The following is a 26,988-nucleotide window of genomic DNA, read 5'->3' on the forward strand; positions in this document are numbered from 1 at the left end:
GTTACAGAGTTCATTAAAAGAGATATAGTTGTTATTTTAATGGAGGTTCCTACCACTCGAGGAAGAGCAGAGATATATGTGGCATCTGCTTATTTTCCTGGAGATTTGGAAGCAAATCCTCCACCTGATGTTGTAGATTTCGTCTCTTATTGCAGAAGGAATAATAAACCGTTTATCTTAGGATGTGATGCAAACGCTCATCACACAATATGGAGTAGTACTGACATCAATAAAAGAGGTGAGTATCTATTAGAATATATAATTACTAACAATATAGACATTTGTAATAAAGGTTGTGAGCCAACCTTTATTAATTCAATCAGAAAAGAGGTCTTAGATTTGACTCTTTGTAGTGTTCATATATCAGAAAACATTAAGGGTTGGCATGTATCAAATGAAGTTTCCCTGTCTGATCACAGACAAATTTTATTTCAATACGAAGCCAATGAAATAATCACAAATACATATCGGAATCCTAGGAAAACAAACTGGGATTTATATTATCAAAATCTTTTAAATGGAATTCAAATTTCAGATCAAAAATTTAACTCCGTTACAGAGCTGGAAGAAGCTTCAGTACAAATATCACAGGTAATTCAGCAGGCTTTCCAAGCTAGCTGCTCAGCTTCTGTACGTTCTACTAGTAGAGATGTGTCTTGGTGGAATGACCGCCTAGCAGTTTTAAGAAAGAGGGCCAGAAAGTTGTTCAACAGGGCAAAACGAACCATGGAGTGGGAAGCGTATAAAATTGCTCTGACAGAATATAATAAAGAAGTTAGAAGGTCGAAACGAATGGACTGGAGGCGTACATGCGAAAGCATTGAAAAGACTCCTGTTGTTGCAAGACTACAAAAAGCCCTCTCGAACGACCATGTTAACGGATTAGGTACTGTGAAAAGGCAAAATGACTGCCTTACTTCTAATGGAATTGAAACTTTAGAAGTAATGATGCAGACACATTTTCCTTGTTCCACATTCATTTATAAAAGTGATGGAAATGTTGCAGGAGACACAACTAGTGATGAAGAATCCAGGATGACTCCTCTACAAGAAACCACTGTCGAGAATTCTAATATTAATTTACATTCAGCTTTGAGTACTGCCTGGAAAAAAGCTGATGAAATATTCACGAAAACCAAAGTAGAATGGGCAATTAACTCATTCAATCCATTCAAATCACCGGGCAGGGATGGAATATATCCAGCATTTTTACAAAAAAGTGGTGGATTATTTACTTCCTGTCTTTCAAATATGTTCAAGGCAAGCTTGACGCTTGGTTACATTCCTAAATCATGGCGTCAAGTTCGCGTTGTGTTTATTCCGAAAGCTAACAAGAAAGATAAAACTTCTCCTAAATCATTCAGGCCAATAAGTTTGTCGTCAATAATGTTAAAAATTATGGAAAAACTTATTGATTACTACATTAAGTCAACATATTTGAAACAAAATCCTATAAACAATAGTCAGTTCGCTTATCAAACGGGGAAGTCGACTGTAACTGCATTACATACACTCGTTTCAAAAATAGAGAAAACATTTGAAGCGAAAGAAATTTTGCTTGCAACCTTTCTTGATATAGAAGGAGCTTTTGATAATGCTTCGCATAAATCAATGACGAGAGCAATGTTGAAGCGTGGCTTTGATATATGCATCGTGAGATGGATCTGTGAAATGTTATCAAAACGCGAAATCACATCTACGCTAGGTAGTGCATCCGTTTCAGTAAAATCCGTAAAAGGGTGTCCACAAGGAGGCGTACTATCGCCACTTCTATGGTCACTAGTAGTGGATGAACTATTAACAAATCTGAAGTCACAAGGTTTCGAAGTAATAGGGTTTGCTGATGACATTGTTATAATTGTCCGAGGAAAATATGACGATGTCATTACAAACAGAATGCAACGAGCCTTAGATTATACAATGCATTGGTGCGTATCTGAAGGGTTGGATATAAATCCTTCAAAAACGCACATAATTCCCTTTACAAAAAGGAAAAAGTTCAAAATTTCTGGTCTTCGTATGAAAGGAGCTTTAATGACACTTTCTAATGAAGTAAAATACCTGGGAATCATATTAGATTCCAAACTTAATTGGAATTCACACATGAAACAGATCATAGAAAGGGCAACAAATGCCCTATGGATATGTAAGCGAACTTTCGGAAACAAATGGGGACTAAGGCCTGCTATGATTCACTGGATATATACGGCCATTATCAGACCTAGAATCATTTATGCTTCTTTAGTATGGTGGACCAAAACTAAAGAAAAATGTAGTATCAAAAAGCTAGAAAAACTTCAAAGGCTAGCTACTGTTTGTACAACAGGTGCAATGCGCAGCACACCTACGAAAGCTTTAGATGCAATTTTGAATCTTTTGCCACTTCATCAGTTCATTCAATTGGAAGCAGACAAAAGCGCGCTTCGTATTAAGCAATACAAATCTCTCCTTGACGGTGACATCAAAGGACATTTAAGTGTTTTGAAAGATATCAAAATTAATCCATTGATTACAGTCAACAATGACTGGATGGAAGCAAAATTCAATTTTGACCGTATGTTTAATGTGATAGAACCAGATCGTACTGTTTGGACCGTGGAAGGACCACATCTTCGACCTGGATCTATAATATTTTACACTGACGGATCGAAACAAAATGACCAAACAGGAGCAGGAGTAACAGGTCCTGGTGTAAATCTCTCAGTTTCAATGGGAAGATGGCCAACCGTCTTCCAAGCTGAAATACAAGCAATTTTGGAATGTGTTTCTATTTGTTTAAAAAGAAAGTATAAACATACTAACATTTGTATATTCTCCGATAGTCAAGCAGCTTTATCTGCTTTGAAATCGTTTACATGTACATCAAAGATAGTATGGGAATGTGTTCTCTTACTTCAACAATTATGTATCAATAATACAGTCAATATTTACTGGGTACCAGGGCATTGTGGTATCGATGGTAATGAAAAGGCTGATGAATTAGCCAGGATCGGATCAAACCAACCATTTCTAGGGCCAGAGCCATTTTGCGGAGTCTCAAAATGTTCTGTCAATATGGAACTCAGGAACTGGGAACAAAAGATGGTGATTACGAACTGGGGGAATGCTGTTGCATGTCGGCAATCCAAAAAATTCATAATGCCTAATATATCGAATACACAAAAGCTTTTACTCTTGTCAAAAAATGAACTGTGTTCGTACACAGGGCTAATTACAGGACATTGCCCTGTTAGATATCATCTGAAATTAATGGGCAAAGCTGAAAACGATATTTGTCGCTTTTGTAAGGAGGATAGTGAAACCTCCGAGCATTTATTATGCAGTTGTCCTGCTCTTTTCAACAGAAGAGCGATTTTCTTTGATAAGGGACTTTTACAGCCCTTTGAAGTATGGTTTTTAAATCCAAGTAAGGTAGTGCGTTTCATACGGCACATTATACCTAGCTGGGATGATACCTAGGTCTTGCGTTGATGATTTCTGACATATAGAAATTAATCACCTTGACAAGGTACAATTAGTAAAATGGGTTGTGTATCACAAAAGATCAAATATGGTCGCAGTGATAATATACCCGACAAAAAAAAAAAAAAAAAAAAAAAAAAAAAAATAGAAAAAGTATTGGGATGAATATTAAAAATAGACCAATTTTCTAAAAAATCATAAAATAAATAAAATCGCTTTAACTTTTTCTCTTGTTAATAATTTAAAATTGTGTCAAACGTTTTTCAGAGCTCATTATATAAGTCTTAAATGGTCAAAATTTCATTGCATTCGCTTCATTGAATCCGGAGATATAACAGCTCAAAGTTGGCTATCGGATAAACATACCTTTTTTTAGAATCTTTATAACTTCGTGCAGAATAGCCCGATCTTTTCCAAATTTTGTCCACTGATACACAACTAGTTGATCAACTTACAGTGAAAATTTGAGAATATTAAATGCACGTTTTGAAAAGTTACAGCTAGTTGAACATTTTTTGAAAAGTAAAAATTTTGCCTGTCCCGATCATTTTGTCTATCCCCTGTAGGACATTTTCGAACCGAAGAACCTGCCACTGTATCGTGGTTACAGACTTCTGAAAAAATCCAAATTCTTGGAATTATCTTCACAAATTCAGTAAGACTCATGCAGAAATTGAACTGGGACTCTCTAGTAACAAAATGTGCTCAAAACATATGGCTTCAAAAAATGAGGGATTTGACATTGCAACAAAAGGTTGTGCTGTTAAATACTTATATAACTTCCAAAATTTGGTATGTTTCTTCAATTCTTGCAATAAACAAAGCACATGTTGCGAAGCTTACATCTCTCATGGGCTCCTTTTTGTGGGCGGGTGTGGCATTCCGCATACCCATGATACAGCTAGCATTGCCATACGAAAAGGGGGGACTGAAACTACAGCTTCCGGGTATAAAATCTAAAGCTCTATTGATAAGTCGTCATCTGAAGGAGTCAAGCGCTACTCCTTATTACTTATCCTTTATAAACAACATTCAAAATCCGCCCAACCTTAATGCACTTCCTTCAAACTCGCCATGCTTAAAACAGGTATACCAAGAGGTTTCCTATCTACCAGTGTCGCTGAGAAACACCCCAACATCGGATGCAGTTCACAACTACTTCTTGAATCGTTTGGAGTGCCCCAAGGTGGTAAGTAAATATCCAAACTGCAATTGGATAGCGATTTGGCGAAACATCAAGTCCAGGAGCTTATCATCTCTCGAAAGAAGCTTCTACTATACACTCGTAAATGAAAAGATCAGTCATGGAGAACTGCTGTTCCGAATGCAAAGGGTAGACTCTGCCAGATGTCCGCATTGTAATGCTTGCACTGAAAACTTAGTGCATAAAATATCAACTTGCCCAAGAGTTGCTGCATCATTCACAATACTTCAGCAAGAGATTTCGAAAGTCTACCCTGATAAGACATTCCGCGTTGAGGATTTGATCAGACCGTCAATGAAAATTAATAGAGTTAAGAAGATCAAGATCCTAAAGCTTTTCATCAACTACGTCATATATATTAACGAGATTAATAACAATATTGACATCCCTGCTCTGCAGTCTTTGTTGAGTAATATATTGTAAATGTAATGTTAACGATTAGATTTAATTATGTAAATTTGTAACATGTATATACTGAACTGAATAAAGATTTTTATAAAAAAAAAAAAATCTCTGTTAGTGTTTACTTTTACACAAAGAGAGCCACTTGTGTTGTATTTTCAGTTTGGAATGTCGATCTTCTACCAGGTAGCGTTTTTACTATCCAAATAAAGACGTCTGCTGTTTTCGCTTCTATTTATATCGTTCCTTATTCTGCCTGGTTCCATGCTGCAGCACTACCGCCCACACTGCATTCTTCTCCTGCGTTTTTCTGTTGCTGATTTTCCATTACCATGCATTTATAGCTGGTTCGCAGGACCGATCACCAACCACCCACCACACCCAGCCACAGAGAATGCACCAAAGGATTTGACCTTCACGTAAGTAAGGCTCCATTAACCAGCACACAGAAGGACGTGCCGACATGGTGCCTCCACCTTGCCGGGACCCCTTTCCAACTGCGGGCTTTGAAGCAATACAATAGACCAACGCCGGGACAAGAGGTGTAATAGCTCCTACAGAGCAATCTCCAGAGATGTCGAGGGTTCTTTTCCGCGTCATGATCTTAGTCCTTGGCCCCCTTTGGTAGGACAGCCGGGGACTGGGGCTGGCGATGAGGAGAGGGTCCCCGATGTGGAACTGGCGGGGATAGTCAAGTCCCTTAGCGTAGGTAAGGCAGCAGGTCAAGATGGAGTTTTTAACTCGGCCTTGCTATTGCTGCTTCCGACAGTATCTATACAGTTTCGGTCAAGCGGGTTCTGCCGAATCACAATGGTTTATTTTCCCATTTTTACACTCCTTATTAAAAGCTCGTAGGATTGAGCAAAGGTATCTTCGGCAAAGTTGATGGGAATGACCAGCGCCATCCTTTAGCAGTTAGAGTTTTCGGATCAATCCTCCTAAAAGTGAGATACATTTTTGCCTTTCTCGTACACTAAGTGTACTGGAAAGGCTATATGTTCACTCCAAAAATGACTTTTTGATAGAAGGCCCGGAGGGTCGAGTCACATATACCAATCGACTCAGCTCGACGAATCAAAGTGATGTCTGTGTGTGTGTATGTGTGTGTGTGTATGTGTGTGCGTGTGTGTGTGCGTATGTGTGAGTGTGTACAAAAAAACTCACATCACTTTTTGGCAGTAAACCTCAACCGATTTTAATGACCGATGGTTCATTCGACGCGGAATCTGGTCCCATTGTTTCCTATTGAAAATGGATCGGATCGGTCCAGCCGTTCCGGAGTTATGGCCATTTAGGTGTTCCGGACCGGTACCCCTGGAAGGGGCCAGACATGAAAATGCAACAAACCCATGCATGCGACCCATCAAACCACGGCATTTACGATTATCTGATTAACGGTAAGCAGAAAAATAGTCTCAGTCCATATCTGAACCGGTAGTGTTCCGGAACCGGTTCTGGGTGTCCCGCCGGAAGTGGCCAAATATCAAATTTAACATAACCCATGCATGCGACACATCAAACAGCGGCTTTTTCGACAATTTGATGAACGGTTAGCAGGAAAATAGTATCAGACAATATCTGAACCGGTAGTGTTCCGGAACGGGTTTCGGATGTCCCGCCGGAAATGGCCAAATATGAAAGAGTACCAAACCAATGCATGCGACATATCCAACAGCGGCATTTTCGATAACCTGATGAACGGCAGGAAAACCGTATCAGATCATATCTGAACCGGTAGTTGTCGGGAAACGGTTCCGGAGGTCCCAAAGGAAGTGGCCAAATATAATAGTGAACCAAACCCATGCATGCGACCCATCAAATCACGACTTTTTCAATAACCTGATGGCCGGTTATTAAGGAAGTAAGCTCAGACCACATACGGAACTGCCGGTTGTATTCCGGAACCAGTTCCGGGTGTCTCGCTGGAAATGGCCAAATGTAGAAGTGAACCAAACCCATGCATTCGACACATCAAACAGCGGCATTTTCAATAACCTGATGAACGGTTAGCAGGAAAACAGTATCAGACCATATCTGAACCGGTAGTTGTCCGGAACCGGTTCCGGAGGTCCCGACGGAAGTGGCTTTATATAAAAGAGAACCAATCACATGCATGCGATACAACAAATACCAGCTTTTCTGATAGCCCGATGACTGGTTATCAAGGAAATAGGCTAGGACCACATTAGGGACTGCCTGTAGTGCCGTCACTAGTTCCGGATGTCCCTCCGAAAGCGGCCAAATATAAAAATGAACTAAACCTATGCATGCGACACAGCAAAGCGCGGCTTTTTTGATAACCTTATGAACGTTAACAAGCAAACAGGTTCAGACTGGTGAAAAAAAAATCTACGCATATGGTCAAATCTCAACTGTTACGTAGTAATTCAACTTAACTTGTTTTTGACTTTGCTTGCCTCAAACTGGCTATAATATGAAAATAGTCAAACTTATCGCAGCCCTCATTTGAAAGATTATTATATTTTCTACCAAAAAAGATCTTGGAATCTATTGGTTTAGTTAGAAAGCTTAGTTTTCTAAAGTAAATAAGCAACACGTATTATTTTGCCTTTCTCATATAGGTACTAAGTGTACTGAAAAAGCTACAGTTGCACTCAAAAAACGATTTTTCGAAAAAAGGCTCGGAGTTATGACCATTTCGGAGTTATGACCATTTCAGTGATCCGGACCAGCACCGGTAGAACTGGCCGTATACAAAACTGAATCTAGCCCCATCATGCGATACATCAAACTGCGGCGACTTTTGTAACCTTTAACATGGTTGACGAATTTTGTGCGGGAATCAACACTGGAGACCAGAAGTTCCACGATGTCGGCCTAAAATTCAAGATGACAGCCAAATGTTCAAGGTGGCGGCTCCAAATTCAAGATGTCGGCTGTTTAATAGAGTTTAAGGCTCTTAAAGCATGCTGAAGCATCCATCAGCGCAGAGCGTGTGTTGATGATGGTGCAGCCATTACCTCCACAAAGTAGTTGAATTTTTCTGCGTTCACTTTCAAGTATCTCACAGCGGAGCTGAAAATGAATGTCAAAAGCATTCAGTTCAGCAGAAATTCTTTCAATTGATTGAGTTTTTTTCGACCCTGATATTGAGTATGGAGAGGATGGTCCAAAAATAATGACCAGAATATCCAAGATGGCGGTCTGAAATCCAAGATGGCGATTCCAAATTCAAGATGGCGGCTTTTTAATGTAGTTTGAAGCCTTAAAACCATACAATATGGGTATATTTGGTATGAGGAAGATGTCTAGAGTCCAAAAATGGCAACCAGAATATCCAAGATGAGGGCTCCAATTTCAATGTGGCGGCTGTTTGAAGGAGTTTTAGGCTCTAAAACCAGTGAGTATATTTGGTAAATGGCTAAATGGCGGCTTCAAATTCAAGATAGTGGCTTTTTCTTAAGCGTTTGAGGCTCAAACATTAAAAGCCAGATAAACGATATGATTTCTGGTATCATGAAATGGATTTCTGTTAATTGTATGTAAGTGCGATGTTCATCAACATTTCATATAAGTTTTATTGCAATTATGTTTCGAAGGCACGAGAAAGGCGCCATCACCGCTAGGTGGATTAATTAGGGTTTTTTATTGTTGAGATAGAGGATTGACAACTTCAGCAAAGCTGTAGCATTTTTGATTTCAAAGAATTCCTGAAGACGTCGATGTCGTAATTTTCACACAAATGGAGATAGAGGCCTGTGTTTGAAAGTGATCCCAAAAATATGTTTTTTTGAGCAAAACATGCATTTGTTGAATTTTAAGACCCATATAATGATAAGCAAAGTTGTATGTATCAATAAAATACGCAACTTTGCTGAAGACACCAAAGCTGTAAAAATTGAATGAGACAAGTTATCGGGAAATTTATGATTTGTTTCATCGTTTTTTCGGGATAAACGACTTCTAGGAGCAAAAAGGTGCAGATGTGGATACCTTTACCAGAAAGTACATCTAGTGAACTTTCAAATAAGGATTAGTTTGTCCGTCCACGATCGTCTACTGAGGAGATGTGACCATGATAAAAATTGTGCATATTACGATTTAACCCTCTAATACCCAAATTTTTGATTTTGATCTAAATGTCATTTTTCGTCATCTAAAATCGATTTAAACATGTTTTGGAAGATGATTCTTTTTAATTCTCGATTTCGTGAATTTCAGTTTTTGATTTTTCTAATTTTTATTTTTTAACATCCCCACACTTTTATATTTTTCCTGGAAGCCAATTTGGGTAACGGATTTTTTGAGATGAAAATATTTTGAGATTTTATGATTATTGTTGAAATATTATTATTTTAAATTTTTTTCGCAGAAAATTTTATTTTCCGTGTAATTTTAAGGAAAATAATTTTACAGTGTATTCGATTCCCTTAAACTGTTAAACAAAGATAGAATGATTTGGGAAAAATTTAAAATATGTTAATTGTAGTGATTCAATACAAAATAAACAATGACTTCTAAAAGGTGACTAAAACATCAATTTTTCAATGATTTTTAAAAAATGTAAATATGCTTTAAAATACACCAAAAACCAATTTGAGATGTACAGAACAGTCCTAAATATCAGCCAAAAATATAAAAAAATTGATTTTCAACGAAACAAAAATAACAAAAATGCTCAAACTATACCCCGTCTAAAGGCGGGATTCCCGAGCAGAAGGGCATACCTTACAAATACCATGCGAAGAGCAACATGTGCTCTAATACCTAAAATTGTTATTGCTGCGTTATTGCACGAAATGTTATGAGAACATCACAATAACAATTGGAGGTATTTGAGCAGAGTTTGGTATTGATGTAGTATTTGTTAGTTTAGCAGTGAAAATAACCGAAGAACAAGATTTGCTATGACATCATGAAGTCATCGAACATATGAAACATTTAATAACAAGAAATGTTATTAGTTTGTTATTCAATAACTTTGGAAAAACAAATACAGCAGTTGAAATTTTAGGTATGCATTCATTATTGAAATAACAAGACTTGTTATTTTCTAGGTGTTATTTATACAAAACTTTGATATTCGTTTTTGTTATTTTGCCTCTTATTACCACCTAATGAAGGGCATATCAAGGTATGGTAGTATTTAAGATAAATACCTTGATATGTTATTCACTTGTTATTTTCTTCTGCTCGGGTTGGGTATTAGAGGGTTAACTGCATTAAAATCTACGTTGACAGTAAAATTCATGGCTGCTGCTACTACTATTTTCTTGCTGACCGTTCTTCGCGTTATCGAAGAAGACGTTATTTAATATGCTGCAAGCATGCGTTTGGTTCCATTCTACATTTGACCACTTCCGGCTGGGCACCTGGAACGGGTTTCGGCATACTATTGCTTTTCAAAAGCATGGTCTATGATTTTTTTCTTGTTAACCGTTCATCAGGTTACCAAAAAAGTCATTTGATGTGTCGGATTCATGGGTTGGTTCTTCTTCACATTTGACCACTTCCGGTTGAACACCTGTAATTGGTTGCGGAACACTACCGGTTGTCCCAAATATAATCCGAAACTATTTTTTGCTGAATCAAGATACCTAAAAAGCAGCGATTTGATGTGTTGCATGCATGGTTTTGGTTAACTTTTATACTTTGCCACCTCTGGTGGGACATCTGGAACCGATTCCAGAAAACTACCGGTTCCGATTTGATCTGATAATGTTTTCTTGCTAACTGTTCATCAGGTTATCAAAAAAAGCCGCGTTTTGATACGTCGCAATCATTGGTTCAGTTCATTTTTATGTTTGGCCACTTCCAGCGGGACACCCGTAACCGGTTACGGGACACTACCGGTTCAGATATGGTCTTTTTTTTTTTTTTTTTTTTATAGAAAGAGGAAATCTGCCTTTACAGATACCCGAGAGGTGGGTCCTCAGGTTATGTGGGGTCGACACTAAAACCTCTTTCTCTCTTCTTCCTTACCTTCGCGGTACGCCCGTTAGGGATGACTTCGAGAAGGGGGGATGACTTCGTACAATGAGTACACTCTAATGGTAAGCGTTCCACCTGCTACAGCCTTAAGTTGTTCGCTCTTCCCCGGAGGCTCGGGCCCTGGCTAGTGCATAGACTACCCGTTGGGCTCAAGCTCCTGGATGGGGAGGGGGAGCCAACTCAACTAGCTGTTGTTCGGCTCGCCATTTTCTCTGTAGTTCAAGGACGATTCGAGATACCGAGGAAGAAACGGCATCCCACTTGTCCTCCCCCGTACACATCCTTTCAACAATGTTGTCGGGAGTGATGTCTCTACCGCATATCTCCTGCATACTCGACCTTTGCTCCACGAAGCGTGGGCATTCAAAGAGCACATGCTCCGCGGTCTCGTCGCAATCTGCACACTCCGGACATGAAGGAGAACCAGCGTGTCCGAATCTGTGCAGATACCACCTAAAGCACCCATGGCCTGACAGAAATTGTGTCAAGTGAAAGTTCACCTCGCCATGGGGCCTGCTCGTCCACTTGGACACGCTCGGTATGAGCCTGTGTGTCCATCTACCCTTGTTGGAGTTTGTCCAATCTCTTTGCCATTTCAACATCGACGATGTTCTGGCAATCCGTCTCGCGCCTCTTGTGCCTCGACTCGCGAAGCACTCCTCATCCTCTGACACCACAAGTGCTATGGGCATCATACCCGCCAGCACGCATACCGCGTCCTTTGACACCGTACGGTATGCGCTGATGACCCTAAGGGCCATCAACCTGTGTGTACTTTCGAGCCTCTCTACGTTTCGCTTGGCCACTAGCGCGCTCGACCATGCAGCGGCACCATACCGTAGTATGGAGACCGCTACTGTCGCGAGAAGTCTACGCTTACTCGAGACAATTGCCGAGCTATTTGACATTATCTTCGATAATGCCGCAATCGCCATGCTCGCCCTCTTGCAAGCATATTCCACGTGACTACTAAAGTTCAGCTTATCATCGATCATGACTCCGAGTTGCCTCAGTGAGCGCTTGGAGTTGATCTCACACCCGCCTGTGGTGACCACCGCCTGTTGTTCCGACCGGCGGTTGTTCACCAACACCACTTCCGTCTTGTGGTGTGCGAGTGCCAGCTGACGTGACCTCATCCAGTCCTCTATTATGCCAATTGCATGCTCCGCTGTCAGTTCCACTTCCTCTATCGATTCGCCGCATACCGTGAGGGTAATGTCATCCGCGAAGCCGACCAGCTTTACGCCCGGTGGAAGTGTGAGCCTCAATACACCATCGTACGCCGCGTTCCATAGTACCGGGCCCAGGATTGACCCTTGTGGTACTCCCGCGGTGATGTTGTACCTCTTTTCGCCCTCATCTGTGTCATAGAGTAGCACCCTGTTCTGGAAATAGCTCTCCAGTATCCGGCGTAAACTATTCGGGACACCTAGGTGTTGAATGGCACATTCAATAGCCGCCCAACTGACGCTATTGAAAGCATTCTTCACATCCAACGTGACTACCGCGCAGTAACGAATTCCTCTACGGTTGTTCTGGAACGCTATCTCGGCCGCTTTAGTTACGGCCTTAATAGCGTCCACCGTCGATCGACCCTTACGGAAGCCAAACTGGTTATCCGAGAGCCCAGAGTCATCTGGTTTCTCGGTGTAGACCAGTAGCCTCGACAGGATGATTCGTTCCAACAGTTTCCCGGAGGTGTCTAGTAGGCAGATAGGTCTGTATGCCGACGGGTCGCCGGGTGGCTTCCCGTGCTTTGGCAACAGAACCAATCTTTGCCTTTTCCACCTCTCCGGAAATTCGCCTCTATCCAGGCACATCTGCATAGCCATTCTGAACATATCAGGGCATGCCTCGATGGCCGACTTGATGGCTACCGTTGGGATACCGTCCGGACCCGGAGCCTTGTTCAACTTGAGCGACTTCGCAATTACGATGAGCTCATCGTTCGTCACTGGGGCTACCTCCCCCTGGTCTATTCGGCCAGGGGGGATGGCAGCCCATGGTCTTGTATTGTGGCGTGGAAACAGCGTTTCCACGATCCTCTGTAGCATCACGGGTGAACGTTCCGGGGGCGCAGACGCCCCTTTCGTTTTGGCCATGACTACCCTGTAGGCATCGCCCCAAGGTGTCGTGTTGGCTGCCTGGCAGAGATTTTCGAAACACGCTCGTTTTCGTGCCTTAATCTCTTTGCTCAGTGCCAGTTTAGCCGCCCTATAGACCTCGCCTCTTTCCGCTCTACCCTCATCGGTACGAGCTCTTTGCATCCTCCTCCTCGCTCTTAGGCAGGACGCTCTGAGCTCTGCGATTTCAGGACACCACCAGTATACCGGTTTTCGTCCATTCCTGGGTAGCGCGCGTCTAGGCATCGCATGCACGGCTTAGAGATCCGACTAGATCATCACTGGACAGATCGTCGATGTTAGGCTCCATACGCAACCTTTCGACGAATGACGCCTTATCGAAGCGCGAAGTCAGCCATCCTCGATGGTTGTCTATGACCTTCGGCTGCGTCCTCCTACCACCATGTTCCACCCTATAGCGTACCGCTAGATGGTCACTGTGCGTGTACCCATCATCGACCCTCCAATCTGAGCTAGGGTTTAAACCCGGGCTCCAGAAGGTCACGTCAATGATGGACTCTCGACCGTTCCTACTGTAGGTCATTTTTTCACCTACGTTCGCGACCTCTACGTTCAGTCTAGCCATGGCTTCGAGTAGTGTCCAGCCTCTCGCGTTAGTCGATCGGCTACCCCACTCAATCGCCCAGGCGTTGAAGTCTCCGCCGATGACCAAGGGACTCAACCCTACTAGCGCGTTTGTTAACGCATCCAGCATTGCTGAGAACTGGTCTATCGGCCACCTGGGTGGGGCATAACAACTACAGTAATACACCCCATTTATCTTCGCTATTGCGAAGCCCTCGTGCGACCTAGAAATTACTTCCTGGATCGGGAAACGACCGGTTGTACAGATCGCTGCTAGCTTAGCCTTATCCGCTACCCAGTTCCCGTTGTCGGGTGGGATGCAGTAGGGGTCAGCTAGCAGGGCGATGTCTGTACTAGACTCCGAGACTGACTGCCACATCAGCTGCTGCGCAGCTTCACAGTGATTCAGGTTTAACTGTGTAACCTGCATTATCGCTTAGCACTTCGACCTCCTCGCGTGGCTGGGCATTTAGGCCCGCCCGTCATGTGGCCCTTGTTCGCCGTGCAAATCAGGCATTTTGGTGCCGAGTTGCACTCCCTGGCGAAGTGGCCTTCTACTCCGCACCTTCTGCAGAGTTTGCTCCGGTCCGGGCCTTTGCAAGCCCAGGACTTATGTCCTTGCTCGAAGCACTTGAAGCACGCCAGCGGCGGCTCGTGTATGCTGAGCGGACACACTGACCAAGCTAACTTGACGCTGCCGACTGTTACCGCCTTGTTCGCCTCCCCTACGGGGAGTTTGAACGTGGCAATCTGCGTACCAGCCGGACCCTTTCGCATGTGGATCGATGCACTTGGTACATCTACATCGCACTGCTGCTTAAGTACGGCTGCGAGCTCCTCTGCGCAGGCGATCTCGTCCAGGTTTTTACACTGGAGAGTTGCCTCCGCAGTTAGAGCTCTTACCTGTACTTTTCCTCCGAGTACCTCTTGGGCTAGTGCCTTGTAGGATGCGCTTTTCTCGGCCGCATCCTTTTTCAGCACTACCATCATCTCTCCCGTCCTGGTGCGTCGGATGCTTTTAACATCAGCGCCCAGCGGTGAAAGACGGTTTTCGCTCCGCATGGCCTTCAGCACCTCGGCGTATGTATCCGCCTCGGCTTTGATGACCAGCGCGTCGCTCCTTCCGCGCTTGCGGGCTGTTTTCCCTTTTCTCGGCTGTTTTCTATTTCCAACCGTGATCCAAGGGTTCTCTTTCCCTTGGTCTGGTTGGCTACCACCTCTCTTGGGATTGGCCTTACCACGTGCGCGTTTCGCAACCGGTTTGGCTGCCTGGTTGCTCACGCTGGCCGCACCCTTTACCTCCCTCACTGGTTCTACTCCTGCCTCTGCCTGTCGTTGCTTGGGCCGTGGCTTAACGACAGGCTTCGTACGTGCAGCTTGGGTCGTAGGGCGGCTTGACCGCTCCGCTACTGCCCCGGCGAGCTGCATGGTCTCGTGCTGCTTCGTCGCGTTATCCGCAAAGAGGAAGCTGTCCGTCTGCGTGGACCGTTCCTCCTTGCTCGCGTCGGCAGCACATCGCTCCTCTGCCAGGAGATCGAACTCATTCTTGGCCAGAGCTAGCGATTTTCGCAACTTCAGAAGGCCCTGCTTCAGGTCCTTACTGATGTTGTGACGACCACTCGCGTAGCCGATCAGCTCGTCTAGCTGTTCGGCCACTACCACCATCTTTGGTAACCCGCTTCGGTTGCGGTTCAGCGCCCGCGTGAGGTCTGCCCCCGTCATCTGGGTTTCCTCAGGCACTGAACCGCTTTTCCCTGAACTCCCCGCTTTTGGGTCGCTGGTGGATGCACCAGCCCCTCGTGGTGGCGATCTCGCCAAGCCACCACGCGCAAACGGGTTCAGTTCCCCTTCACCTTCGACTTCAACGCTCTCGGTCACTGTTTTGAATTGCTTAGTATTCATTGCTGTTGGGCCCCCCTTAGAGCCGCTATCCCTCGCTGTAAATGAGGTAGTCGCCAAGGATCCTGGTGGTTATCTATGCAAGCAGGGAGGCCACCCGAGGGTTGGCCCAGGCCCTTATGGGGACTGGGCTCAGAGCCGGATCAGCGCTAATCAGGATACTTCAACTGAACCTACTTCCACCCAGTTAGTTGCCTAAGCTGGGCACAGGTCGGGAACGTACTCTAAGGCCATGCCACGGTTTTACGGGGCGGAAGACAGCGTCGACATTAGCCTACCCGCCGTTTCAAGTCAGTGTCACCCGACCTTACTAAGAGGATAGAATGCCGTCACCATCAGCTCACTAGTGCGTAGTTACCTAAGCGTGTACCATCTCAAACCAAATACTAAGCGTGACCAGTATGCCGTAATCAGGAACTTACTGGCATCGTTCCTGATGTGCCCGAGGCACTCCTAGCTGGGCTGTGACACTTTGGAAGCGGTGTCAAGTCGCTTGTACAGAGCTTGCTTCCGGATGTGTGGGATTTCTGAAGAGGACCAGCAGAGCCCACTGCAGGTCCCCCCCCACGCCTAGGCGTACTCCGCTTGAGCAAATCGTATTTCCCGGTGCTCGGTCACCTTCCGGTGCCAAAGGTGGTAATCCACACTGACGTGCGTATATGGTTCGCTTAGGAATAAATCCTAGGCTCCCACCTATCAGATATGGTCTGAGACCATTTTCATGGTTATTATTCATCAAGTTTGATGTGTCGCATGGATGAGTTTGTAGCGTTTTCATATCTAGCCCCTGAGGTACCGGTCAGAAACACCAGGTTTAGTTAAAAAATAATAATGTGAGTTTTTTTGTTCCACTGGCGTTTTCTGGAAAATTATTCGACCCTGTTTTTTTTAAATTTAGTTTATGATCCCTAGGGTAAAAAATATAATTTGGACATGTATATAATTTGGACATGCACAGCGATTTATGCCTTGTTCCGGAGAGCTAATAAAAGTAGATACTTCTCAATATCGATTATTGGATCAAATAGACCCTATTCTAATGACTTACGTTGAAAATACGCTTAACAATTAATAATTTACTTCAAAATTATCGAAAATGTAAATTATTTCACTAGAACCCCTCAAATGCACAGGTATGCAAGACGAGATACACTTCACAGTCACATACAATATTCACCTCAAAATGATTGAATTAATAATTGTTTGAAATTTTAAAGCCTTTTTGCAATGAAAAATGGTCAATAAAGAAGCATTAGGCAGCCAATCTCTTTACATTCATCTAGAACGCTTAAAATAGGAGGTGTCCAAAATACATTGCATGGTTTCTACTGTTAATATATTTTGGCCATCTGACGAACTACATGGGGATGCTGTGCGATTGCGTACTTGGAGGCGTATTCTGTGGGTCTGGCGATATTTCCTCGATTTTAACAAAAACTGTAATAGTTATTAAAATAGATGCCTGTTAAGCGGAGAAATTTGATTATTTGTAAGAACATATTTGTTAATTTATGCTACTTCTATGATTTAGCAGTATTCATGGCTAAACATTGAGATAATTGCCCTGTCCAAATTATATATACCTGAGGGTGTCCAAAACATATTTTCGGTGTCCAAAATGCCATTCTTACAGGCGATCGGAAATTGCGATTTTCTCAGATTAAATTGCTTTCGTTTAGGTTTTTGTCACCAGGAACGCAAAGTACAATCATATTATAAGCGTATTGGTAACTTTGCAAAATAATCAATTGCTTTCCACAGAAGCTAGGGGACGATTTTTTCAACGTTGTCCTCAGCCTGTCCAAAATACATGAATTACCCTACCTATGAAAAAAAAAAATCAATTAATTCTGAGATCAATTTGTACGCTAATAAAAAACATCTCTTGGTGATACCATGAAAATTTTGAAGGAAAATTTATGGAATGAAAAAGATTTTTCGTCACCTCGTAATTGGTTGGACTGGTGAAAAGGGTGGCCCCCACAACCATAATGTCTCGCCTCACTTTGCCTAGAGTATAACTTTTCTCACAGGCGTCGGATCACTTTGCGGTCCTCGATAAAGTTGTTTGGAATATAGTCACCTACAATAATACCAAAGCGTTTTCTCATTGAACGCTTACAGCGCCACCTAGCAGCAAAAATCGAAGACTTAATTTTTTTACATACTTTTGGGCCACCCTATTGGTGGACCAATATGTTACTTGCCGTGAAATCGATATATTGAAACGAATCTATGTGCAAACACTAACAGTGACGGACCTCACAAACTTAGGCAAAACAGTGACGCATAATTACGGATCAAATCAGTGTGACCAGCACCGTAAGGTGGCGGACTGTACAAAAATATAGGAGAATGTACCTAAAAAATGCCGGGGCACGTGGCGTAGTTGGTCACACGTTCGCTTCATATGCGGATGGTCATGGGTTTGATTCCCAGCCCCGGCACTTGCAATTTTTCGTCAGTTGCTCTTCACCGAGAGCGGCTGACACTGACCCTCTTCTGAGCCCCATGGCTCAAACGGACCCGGATACCTGGACATCGACGAACTGCTACTCATAACGGACCCCCAATCGGACTGGAAAGGAACAACGGCCACCTATCATCTTTGTGCTCATCATTCTACCATGTAGAGTAGAAAAGTGAAAGCAGCAGAAAGGCAACCAGTTCGATAAAGTATAATAGAATACATCTAGGTTCTGTACTATACTGTAGGTACAGCTGTCAATTGAAATCGCTCACGAAGTGCCCTAGTGGACAATAGAGTTGTAAATAAGGTTAAGTGATTAAGAATAAAAAAATGTACCTAAAATAAAACAAAATTAATAAAAAATTTGGCCGATCCTTGAAGTGGCAAGCTTTGCAGTTCTTGTTGAGTAAATATATGAAGGATGATTTTAACCTAATAGATACATCCATTTACTGCGTTTTTCTAAGAAAAACAAGGAACAAGCTCACCGAGCATCTATCATGCACTCGAGCCCCGTCGACCTATCGCTAAAAACGATATGATCGTGCGACGCTATTTTTCAACACTCGCAAGCACAGCAAGGAACAACACAATACTCAAATGCAGGGTCTGTTATTCAAAAAGGCGCAAGATCCTTGCGCCCTTTTCAAATGTTGCTCCTAAAGTAAGAAAATCACAGATTGTACAAAATGGTAAGGCCTCATTTGCAATCGATTCCGATAGCTCATATAATGATCGGAAAATTAACTCAGCAATATTCATTATAGTAATATAGTTGTTAATTCTCTCATAGAATTAGGGAAACCTTTTAGATCAAATCGTTTCTGCAGGAAACCCAGACCCAGGTAAACAATTGATAGTGACATCAATTGACAAAATTATTAAAACCCACTTGCCCGTACGACACCCACAGGGCCAAGGAATTTAAATTAAAATTAAACATTTATCATTTCCAGAGCAGGGGAAACTAGCCAGACCGGTTGCTCGTTCGTACAGCAGACAGTCTATGGTGGTCATAATACGATTTATTTCCTACTCCACTCCTCTGCCCCTGAACGTCCATCGTCACCATCCGACACTATTATTTTATTTCCGTCTGCTCTGGAAGCACCATGTCTCAGTTTCCACTCCGGCCGTGCCCAGTTCTCTGGCCAACCAGCCAGCGCATACCTACTCAGAAGCTGCTGCCGCCTTGCCTTGGTGTGGCATGGTAGTTCACATTTGTGGTCTCGTTTCTCCCTGTGCCATCATCCAAGGATCGCTTTTGCTTTGCATGGCTATAATCTGTAAAGTTTCAGAAGCCATTCATAAACCGATGAGCCATTTACATTCAGATATGAAGCTTCCCGGCCGGCAAACCGAGCAACTGACCAAACCGAAAGCACCACCCCGAAGGATGGCTCACATTTTCCACGTGATTAAATATTCAACTTCGGTAGTCTGTATAGGAGTAGAGGTAGGAACTGGAACGACAACCTTCCCCAGTCGGGGTATTGCCAAACCGGGCGAACTAGGTGTCGCAACATAACAATGGCTTAAATTATATTGAACTGCCGTAAGTGTTCCTTATTTGAGCCTTGTGATGGTTTCATGCGGTTTTCAGTTTGATGGAAAGATGGTTGCCCTCTCCCATTCAGATTTGCATTCTGGTCAAACAAGCAAGCAACACTTTCAACAAGACCGGTATATCGCGAATAAAGTTTAATCTAAATGATGCGTATTAAATCACATGAAGTTATCTGTGTAGATTATGTAAACCATTCCTGATGAACTTAGGTTTTTTGATTGAAAAATATGAATATATGAATAATATAATATGAAACACACAAGAAAACATCATTGGCGTAGCTAGAGGGGTGGCCTGAGTGCCAGCCCCTCCCCTCTCCTCAAATCCGCCAGACTCCCCTCACAACTTTTTCATGAATTTATATATGGAAATTAGAAAACAAAATCTGATACCACTGACTGTTATTATTATTAGCTTTATTAGGGAGATTTCCAGCCCGAGGCTGGTTCCACCCACTGACTGTCTTGATGGCAAATATGATAGACATTTATTTGGCATGATATGTGTTTAAATTGATAGTCATTGGAGGCTATTCTGTTCTGTTCATTGTACAAAATGGTCTATGCAATTATTTGTTTGGTTTTGTTTGGATATATTATATTAGGGGCATAATGGACACCCGGGGCGAAATGGACACCCCTGTTTTTGCCGAAACCGTTGACTTTTATGGTAAATTTTCAATGCATAAGTGTATAGGAAAAAGTAATTGTTCTATTTTGCAAAAGTTCCATTCATATTCCTCCAAAATAACCAAAATATCATTGAAATTGAAATATGTTTTTCAATTGGTGAAATTCTTATATTTATGAAGGAGCAGCAAATAAGATATTATGAGTGTTTAAGTGTGTCCACCATAAAAACAAGAAAATTCTTACCTTATCTACAAAAAGCCTCGTCGTGATCGATTGTGTGTTGATAGTTGCTTACCACACGCTAAGAAAACCGTTCTGATTTTTGGGAACAAATAATAATGAAAACCGGAACAGTCGTCAAGCTGGATTTTGTGACATTGTTCTCATTTTTGTGATTTGTTGCACCGCATTTTCGTGATTTTTTATCTTAATTCAAAGAACAAAGTTCATGTCTGTTTCATTCCGCCATAAAATTCTTTACGAACTAGAATGTGGGAACAGTGTTCTAGATTCTGTGACTTTGAAATCCAATACACGTGATTTTGTTCCCGATACCGTGAACTATGGTCACGGCAATCTGTCGCTGTCAATTTCTGTAACGCATGAACGAAGAAAAAATATAAAAAAATCGCATCGCACGTCAACAGACTGGACTGGTAAGTAAATTTGTCTCAATTTTTTGATTTAATTACAAATTTTATTGATACATTTTGCATCATTCAATCATAAAAATGTTTATTTACAGATTTAAAGATGTTTACGAAGCAACAAATCATTGCTGCTTTGCTGGAGATGCAACCTGGGGAGATGCCGGCCGCCGTCGATCCAATTGCATCGTCAGAGGAAATTGTTCACTCCATCTCCGGAGCAGCAGCAGGTTGCCAGGCCACACATATTTTCTCTTCTCCGGTCATCATTGAACAAGCCCCTAAACTTGCGAATAAAACCATTGAAGAGAAGAGCGGATTGGAAGAACCGGAGGTTCGCTACGTTTTGGTCGAGGAAGCTGCACCACGGCAAAAGGCGATGGAAGGCGATCTGGGAGAGTTTCTTCGATCGCATGATCTGGAAGCGTGCACCAACGTTCTTGAAAATGACCACGGCATCACCGATGTGCAAACGTTTACAGAGATGGAGAAAGAGGATATTAACTTGTTTTGCCAGGTGATCAGTCACCGGATCCGCTTCAGGAAGCTGCTGGCTGAGCTGGTAAGTACTTTTAAGTTTAGGCAGAGAACTGTTTCTAAACTAAACCTGTTTCCGCAGAAAGGTAACTCCGTAAATGTGTCAAAACAAGGAAGTTCTTCGCTGTTGAACGACGCTGGACCACCAAAGGTTTATCTAGGTTTTTATTATAAAAAGCTAGGGAAAAGTGCCATGATACTAGTGTGACCAGCATAGTAAATGAGTACCCAATTCGGTTTTTGATGGTAAGAAGTTGTTCTGTTCTTCTATTTTTCTTCACGCCGTATAATCCTCGGGTTTCCACTGAACGAGCACAAAATTGCTTAAAATTGTAAAAATGCAACGAGAAAATATACATCATTGTACTTTCTAGGGTACAGTAGACTTTCGGTCGCTGCAAACGGTTTAACTGTGATGCTTTTTAACTGCAAGTCCGGTAAGTGCAACAAATATGTAGTTATCGCACCGCTATCCGTCAAAACGGTGCGCCAAGTTAGCCGAAATGAACAGTCGAATGAATTTTGCATTCATTTAACGTCAATTGATGGGTTGTTGACGCCTGTCTAACGTTGCAGTTATCGAATTTTGTTCGCTTAGTGAAACGTAAACATGTTGCAGTTATCGAACGTCTACTGTACACCCAAACTTCCATTTAGGGTAACAGACCGGAAGTACGCAACTTTACCTAAATATTTTTTCACTAAATGGAATCAATAAGCATTAGAACGGATTTCAAGTTTGCAGGGAGCTTTTAGCAGGGTAAGTGGCTAGGGGATTTATTATTATTAGCTCTTTATTATGGGGATGGGGAAATTCAGCCCAAGGCTGGTTCATCACCGGGCTAGGAGATTTTGAGGTGATACCTTGCGGGCACATGCAAACAGATGTAAGTGCTGGGAATGGTAACAGTAGTTTGCATGAATTTGATGATTGTATCGCTGGCTCTTCATATCCGGGAGATTTTTTTTTCTGAACCAGTATAGTAGGCGATCCAATAAACTGCTACAGTAGCAGCTACAATGCGGGAGCTCCAAATGAGTTTCATTGAAATTCATTTTGTCGTACTGCCGCCTGGCGCACTTCTTTAGGATGATCGACCATCATATCCAAAGCACCATACTTCCCGTGGACACGTTCCCGAAAGCCCGACTATGCCTTTTAGCAGAGACCCTCCCGAAACAACTTTACTCTTGGTCCTCGAGTATGAGTTTTTTCCGATGTAAAAGTGTGAAATCGACGCAAATCGGCTTGTGGCTCCCCAAGTTCTCAAGAATATAGTATATTGTATTCATGGTGGATCACTGGTGTGTCCAGTTTTTGGTTAGGTATGATGTATGATGCTGTTCCAGGAAGCATCGGCGGCGGCGTGAAAACCCCACGTCGATCTGCGTACCGTTCTTCAGAAAGGCTGCGTGCATCGGAATAAAATAATCTGAATCAGATAATAACAAGATGTCCTGTTGTTCTTATTCAACAAAATAGTTAGCCTTATTTTCAATTGCTTGAGAAGCTACAAACCGGTATACGCTGGTTTCAAGCCGAAAGTTCGATACACACACGTCCAGTGCCGTTTCTCAAGAGGTCTGCTCCGATTTCCCGTCCGATTTGCCAGCGAAAATCCTCGCTATCAATCAGTCAAGGGAACATTCCTCCGCTCATCTCACCCAGAAGCCCGACCTATACATCCAGCGAAGGTCTACCCAGCCTGATATCAAATTATCCCGAAGTCTTATCTACAAGCTTGTCCCTGAATACGACCCATCTAGAGAATCCCATTAGAACCTGATACAACAACGAGAGCGACCTACTGTAGCAAACTACCGTAGCAACATTGGGTTTCTAATGAAATTCAACAAGCTAGACTACCGTAGCGAACGGTTTTGCATTCAAAACCATGGGTAGCTGTGATTTGAATAGCTTTGACTCCGCAGAATGAACTTCGCGATTTTTCCCATCACTGGATGTAACACTGCGAACACTGCTTCAAACCTTTTTTTTGAAAACATCATGGAAGCATATTTGCACAATGATAAAAATATTAAGTTTGGTCAATCATTGGCCGGGTAGCAGAAGTGTGCAAATGTCAAGCTCGAAAAAAGGCGCACTTTTTCGAGCGCCACGAGTGGGCTGTCAGCCAACAATCAAACTATCAATTACATCGGGGTATGAAGTTAATAGTTTAGGTTTATAGTGTTGAAGGGGCCGTTCAAATGCGTTTTAGGGTGCTTCAGGTGCATTCAGGAACTGGAGTTTCAGAGGAATTACAAGACGTTTCAAAGCGTATCAAGCATTTCCGGAAAGTTTAGGGAGTTTCAGGAGGATTCCATGGACTTTCAAGATAGCTTCCTGGAGACTTACGATAAGCTTAAAGGCAATTCAGTTAGCTCTCGAGGGTTTGGGTCTCCAATCTAAACAGTCATTGCACTAATTACTTGACCGAGTGTAATTGCAAGCAGCTTGGTGAATATCAACTTCAAATGCTCACTAGCTCTGTTTGTAGATCCAATACAAGTACTCAAGGTAGTACTTGGATACCCTTAGACAGTTCAATAAGATCCCTATGCCTATCTTCTACATTCAACTTAAACTCGTCTTAACTTCGTTCAACTCCCCCTGCTTCCCTTTTCTGTTAATGTTTCCAAACCCAATCTCAATGTTATATCAATACCATTTGTCAAAATGAATTCTATCTAGACAAAGATTTCAGTGTAGCCGGACTTCTTAGGGACCGTCCATAAATCACGTAGCATTTTAGGGGGATAGGGGAGTCCCTGAAATTGCTACGAAACGGTATGAGAAAATATGCTACGACGGGGGAGAGGGTGTTGAAAATTTGGCCAAAAACGCTACGTCATTTGTAGATGCTCCCTTGCTGACATTCTAAATGTATATTCTTTGCTGGCCACACTAGGTTAAATACCATATTTGAATCTTTGCACGTTTTCCATTACAAATGCTTGAATTCTAAATCCAATTGAGCATGTTACTGTACACTATTTACCAGATATTGTAATAAAACGTTTTAATCACATATCTTGGGGAAAAAACTCGAAAAAAAAACTTTGATTCATTGTACAGTTTAGCAGCCTTCGCGACTTTCTTCAAAACCGCCCAGTAGGACGTTCTATTTTGACCCACTATGAGAAGCACGGAGAGCTGTCTAATTCGATGAGGAACGAACTCGTACGTCTCATTTTACTCGAAGGGTTGAATCTAAAACTAACGCTGGACAGCAAATTCCATTCACTGATGACCGGAAAGATCGTTGAGCTATTTCCCGGAGAAAAGCAGGTAAGGAGATGCATTTGTAGGCAATGTTGTTAAATGTGACGTAAATGTACTGTATTTAGGAGACATATTATCGAGCAAGTTATTTTGATGGAGAGGGTAACCGCCAACCGCCATGCGGGAAGTTCATAAAACGGAAAAGCGTAGAGCTCAAAGCACACGGGCTACGAGGTCCTAAGGTTGGAGTTCAGCCGGACGCCGGCGTAAGAGAGATACTTTCGTTTTAATCGCTTAATAGACTGAAAGCCGAAAAAATCCCCTGTGCCTTACATAACGTGCCAGGAACATTTAGTATACAAAGTACCACGAATGAGGTCCCAGACGTTGAAGCACAGGCCCAAGCGCAAAATTGGCTGATTCACGGACGTAGCCCGATCGAGGAGGTGCGGAGGCAGTGGGACCTATGCTTCGAGAAAAGAAAACAAGACTTCCAAAAGGAAAAGGACCTATCAACAATTTTTCAAATGTATCCGATAATTCAGGAGCCCAAAGGGGGCGTTTTGGTAATATTGTCCACTAAAGATGCTTGTTAACTTACTTTCATTACATTACATTTTAGATTTGTTCAGACTTCGAACGTCTTCATCCGGAAGCAGAGAGGAAGTTTTATTTGCGCTTCCCATCACTTCATCAGAAGCTTCGGAAGCACATTGAGAAGGTTGGTGAAACAAAAGCACACGAAAGCATTTACAATGGGTGCGACTGAAGGAGAATACAAAAACCTTCTGTTGTGCAGTTTTCTACCTTTAATTCTGCAAACGAACTATCGAGTTAAAGGCAAGTGGCGGCCGTCTGTCAAGGAAGCTCAAATGAGCTTCATTCTAGAAGTGCAGGTAAGATATGGCTGTGGTCCCTTCACAATAGTATTGTGGATTCACCGGCTACTTGTATACCATCGGTCACTTCAGTAGGGCCGGTGGAATACAAAATAGCCGTTTCATAAAAAGAAAAACTTAAACATGCGCTTTAACATTTTTAGTAAATGCGCGATTCCTCACCGGTCACTCAATAACATACAAAAAAACTGAAGATACTTTGATCTATACTCTACATGTGTACGAAAACCAAATTTGAAAACATTGCTTCGTTATTTAATTAAAAAAAAATCATTAACCAAAAAATGAAGAAATGCATCCAGTTTCGCCTTACGTGGAATACAAGTAGCCGGTAAATTCGCAATAGTAAAAGTAGCCAGTAAATGCTGATGAATTCTAGATAGATATGAAAACTTTGTTGTAAAATTTACTCTTATCGCAACCATTACGTAAATACATTTTGTTCCAGACCCCTTCAGAAGTTCGGCGTAAAATTAACGAAAGGATTCAGTATCTAGATCAGCATTACGAAAGCGTTTCTTTACAACCACAAATTGTAATGGTTGGTTCTCCGAAGGAATCGCCCGGATTTTTTGTTGTTTTTGGTGGTGCGGAATACAAAGCTGATAACATATTACACGCCATATGTTTGTGTCTGCAAGTGTCATTCGTTCTGAACTTGGAATATGCCCAAGATTGCAAACCCGTTTGGATGTTTATCCAGTCGTATTTGTTCGGCATTTACGCCTCAGTTCTGGAAATGCCGAAAGTGACAAGAGATTTGATTAAAAGCATTTCTGATTAAAACGAAGGTTTTTGTCAAAACGGTATGTTTCCTTGTCTCATGATTTTAAACCTCAAGACATTTTGTTTGAATGTGAAATGTATTTTTTTTTAAACAATGTTTAATGTTAAAACGTAAAAAACACTAAAATAAATAAAAGAAAACTAAATATTTTGTTTTTGTTCAGAAGTTTATCTGTAATCAAGGGACGCTGCAAAATATGGGATTGAAAAAAGCACATAAAAATATTACTCATCGTTTTTTTCACATTTTCCAAAAATAAAAATCACTTAGCTCGATCTGTCGCAAACCCCGAAGTGCTTTCCCGAGCACATGATTTGTCTTCTGGTAGCGCCTCGTGCAGTAAAGCAGACCATGAACTATGTTCTCGGACTCTCTAAAATAAAAGCTCTCATTTTTGAGTAGCGCCCATGCCGCACAGGAACTGTGTTGGAAACACACATTTTTTTAAATTGCTCGCACGCTCACATTTTTGCAAAATATCAATATTTTTCGGTATTTGAAGGTGGTTTACAAACCCAGTGAGGTTGCCATGTCGAAATTATTGCAAAATACATGCTCATATGAGCGTACGAGCAATTTTAAAAAAATGTGTGTTT

At 42.2% G+C, this 26,988-nt stretch overlaps 1 protein-coding gene across 1 annotated transcript; it reads left to right on the forward strand.

Moving 5' to 3' along the window:
- Nucleotides 1-21,015: 21,015 nt before the first annotated feature.
- Nucleotides 21,016-21,727, forward strand: LOC115267351 (uncharacterized). Its single transcript, XM_062848842.1, has 2 exons — nt 21,016-21,505; nt 21,563-21,727. Exons 1-2 carry the CDS (start codon nt 21,050-21,052, stop codon nt 21,686-21,688), a joined length of 582 nt encoding a protein of 193 aa, XP_062704826.1. The 5' UTR covers nt 21,016-21,049; the 3' UTR covers nt 21,689-21,727.
- Nucleotides 21,728-26,988: the final 5,261 nt, after the last annotated feature.

Source organism: Aedes albopictus, chromosome 2, assembly GCF_035046485.1.
Source record: "Aedes albopictus strain Foshan chromosome 2, AalbF5, whole genome shotgun sequence".
Lineage (NCBI taxonomy): Eukaryota > Metazoa > Arthropoda > Insecta > Diptera > Culicidae > Aedes > Aedes albopictus.